This window comes from Microcebus murinus, chromosome 6 (genome assembly GCF_040939455.1).
Source record: "Microcebus murinus isolate Inina chromosome 6, M.murinus_Inina_mat1.0, whole genome shotgun sequence".
In the NCBI taxonomy this organism is placed as follows: Eukaryota; Metazoa; Chordata; class Mammalia; order Primates; family Cheirogaleidae; genus Microcebus; species Microcebus murinus.
The window spans coordinates 70,670,923-70,674,192 of NC_134109.1; the positions used below are offsets into that span (position 1 = coordinate 70,670,923).

Below are 3,270 nucleotides of genomic sequence, written 5' to 3' on the forward strand. Positions count from 1 at the left end.
AATCATCCTTAAATATTTATGTGAGTTGGTGATAACAGATCAGACACATTCCTATGAATTTTTCTTAAGACAGTTGTTATTTTGTTTAATATAATTTATTTTGACAGAAGCAAAACCTATGAACTATAGAAATTAAAAGTACATATAAGATAAAAATAATAAAAACATTATATTCCCACCACCAAGATATTACCATTTTAATACCTTAGTATTAATATATATCCTTTCTCTTTTTCTTAGTTGATAGCTGCCTTTTAAATAAATATTTATCTCATCTAGTTTTCAAACCATATTTACATTTCTCTAATTGTCCCATAAAGGTACTCACAGCTAATTCATGCAAACCAGTATTTGCAATTGTAGGTAAGCATTCTGTTTCTTAAGTCTCTGTTCTAGAACACTGGTGGTTGAAGGGCCTGACACAGCTATTCAGCTGCCTTTGAGTCACTATGCCTGCCAGTGTCTGCTGGTGGAACAGTCTGGGAAGAAATGTCCCTCAAAGGAGCAATGGCAGAAGGTGATGAAAGAGTGGTACACCACCTGGAAAGACAGCTTGATTAGCAGCATGGCTAAATGGGTGAAGCAGATCTCTCCCCACAGGATGCTTTCTTAGAATGTGGCATAGATGCTTTCTGAGAACCTGAATAGCCATGAAATGACCACTGATCGTCAGAGTGAGGAAATTTATCAAGATACTGCCATTGACCACATCAACTTTTTGCTCTTTTACTTAGTTGACATTCTACTACAAGCCAGATCCCAGACCTAGCTGATCTCTCCCTTCCAACCCAAACTATCATCTACCTCAGTAGCACTAATGCACCATTACTGTCTTGCCTTTGGGAACAGCCAGATGTAGCAGTTAACTTTGCCAGCTGAGTGAGGAAATCTTCATGCTATGTAGACCTCTAGCTTCAAGCTCAAATCCAATTGTGTCTGAGAGAGAAATAGTAGCTCACTTGGGGAATTATATACTGCTTAAAAAAATAATAATGTTCTACTCTACCTCCTAAGCCTCCGTGACAACCTCCATCCAGGTGCAGGTTTGTGCACTGGCTGTCAGTGCCTGGGAAGCACAGTGCGCTCACCACACAGATATAGGAGGCTGAATCGCTGAGCTGGGAGGCTGTGACATGCAGAGAGCTTTGCTTGGTGTTTGCATCTAGAGTTGCTGTGTATCTTCCTTTTGACTCTTTGTTCTTGCTGTAAGTCATGATTATCAAGGAAACAGGACCTTTCCCAGTCTCTTGTTTGTACCACCGTAAGTTGTTAAAGGGGCTCACTGTATGATTGCATTGAAGAGTGCAGTTTTCTCCCTCCAAGACGATCAGGGACTGAGGACTCTGCTCCACTTGGTTTTGGCCACTTACCCCTATTCAGAAAGCAAAGTGACAGTCAAGAGATCAATCAGTCTTAATTCTTTCTATTTTGCATTCCTCTTTATCCCCCACACCAAATCCCTGACGAATGGAAAATGGCCCTATTTTCTTCCCTCCTCTTAACCCAATGTTTTACACCTTTGCCCAAAATCCTAAGTTAATGTCCCCTACATTTACTGTCGTCAACCTAGCTAAAACTCTCCACTTACAACAAAAATAAAGCCACAAAACCACGAAGGAGTTCCTCAGATGCTTCTCCATTTTTATTCTGCAGAGATCTGCCCCCCAAAGTCAACTTGTCTATTTAACATCTTCTCTTCACTTAACGTTAAACAAAGGGTTTCTCAGAAAGTAGGCCCAGCCAATCAGAGACCATATTAGCCTCCCTCCACACATTACACATTCAGACCTTCAGACAGGGCCAATGCAAACGCTGCCATCTTGGGGCCAAAGCTACAGTTGCTCAAAACCTGTGCTTAAGCTTTTTGCTAGATTTTTCCTCACTGTTCCCGAGCTAAGCCCCTATGAAACCCAGTAAATTAGTAATTAAGATATATGTTTGCAAAAAAGCCACTGAAAGTAATGTAATTAAAAATGAAGACATGAAAAAGAAACAGAAAAGAAATGTTTTTAAAAATAATGAAGAAAACAATAAGATGTTTGAAGACCTCAGTCTTCATTCTAGTTCTACGTGATATTGGGTAGGCGAGGTAAGCCTCAGCTTTCTCATCTGAAGATAGGTATGGTAATTAACTTACTATTTTTGTAAGATTTTAAAAAGAAGGGGAGAGAGGGAAGGGGAGCTAGGCCCTGGCTGGCTGGCAGAGGACGCAGTGGCGCGTGTTAGCTATAGTAGTATCAGACCACGCTGAGCGAAGCATGTGGCATGCTCAGCGCTGCTGGGAACTCACGCGCTGCGTCTGCGGTCGCCGGTGCGTCCCTGCACCGTCAGGGTCGCGGCCTTCAGCCCACCTGAGCCAGAAAGCGGAGGAGACCCTGCACCTTGACCCAGAGCTGCTGAAGTTCCTGGTGTGCCTGCTTCTCCAAGAAGCTGCTCAGATATGAAGCATCAACAAATAAATGAATTCCCAATAAACAGTTGGGAATAGCCAAGCATTGATGGGATTCCTAATGTGATACCACAAGCAGCTAGGATGACACAGCAAAATGAGAAGCAAGAAGCGGAGCAGCACTAGGTCATAATTTTAAAAAACACAACCAAATTTTCTTAATACCATATACCTTATTAAACAGGGTAGTGGATAATAAGTGGAGGAGAAGAATGTTTCTGTCTCCTCCTACGTTGACTGTTCTTATTCCATTGGTTTCTTTCGCAGGACTGTTCTACTCAGCCACTGTGGAAGAAAGTTTCTCACGGGGCTGCTCTAACACAATGAGCCTTCGCTTTTACACTCTGCTCTTGCCTGTTACCATATCAGTGTATGTGTTCTTCCACCTTTGGACTTGGATGGGTATTAAACTTCTCAGGCATAATTAATACAACCACAGTCAAGATGGTATATATGTTAATATGTCTTGAGCATCTATCTCTGAAGGTTCAGCCAGACGGAAATATTGGAGACCCATTTATTATAGTTTGCAGGAAAGATGGTTCACTTGTGTTTGTCAGGCTTAGGACTACGGGAGGCTTAAGCTGCAGAAGCTTCTTTTGTTGTAGTGTTGTTCTCCCCTTGTTTTTTGAAAGTTTTGACTTACAACTGCTGTATCAGAAGGAACATTTTTATGCAGTGTCTTGTTATAAATTAACACCCTCGATCATCATCTGATGACTATTTCTTATCCTATTCATCTGAAAATTAGTCATTTGTAATTTTGTTTGTTTGTTTACCTTCAAGGTCTTTGGTAAAGTCACATGGTAAGGATGACTGAA

The 3,270-nt window shown here is 41.3% G+C and overlaps 1 protein-coding gene across 1 annotated transcript; it reads left to right on the forward strand.

Moving 5' to 3' along the window:
* Positions 1–2,661: 2,661 nt before the first annotated feature.
* On the forward strand, positions 2,662–2,877 carry LOC105864687 (phosphatidylinositol N-acetylglucosaminyltransferase subunit Y-like). The gene has a single exon (XM_012752658.2). The coding sequence runs from the start codon at positions 2,662–2,664 to the stop codon at positions 2,875–2,877; it is 216 nt and encodes a 71-aa protein (XP_012608112.2).
* The last annotated feature ends 393 nt before the right edge of the window (positions 2,878–3,270 follow it).

What these genes read in the sequence shown, in the direction of transcription:
- LOC105864687 (XM_012752658.2), top strand. Translation starts at nt 2,662, where the DNA reads ATGTTTCTGTCTCCTCCTACGTTGACTGTTCTTATTCCATTGGTTTCT.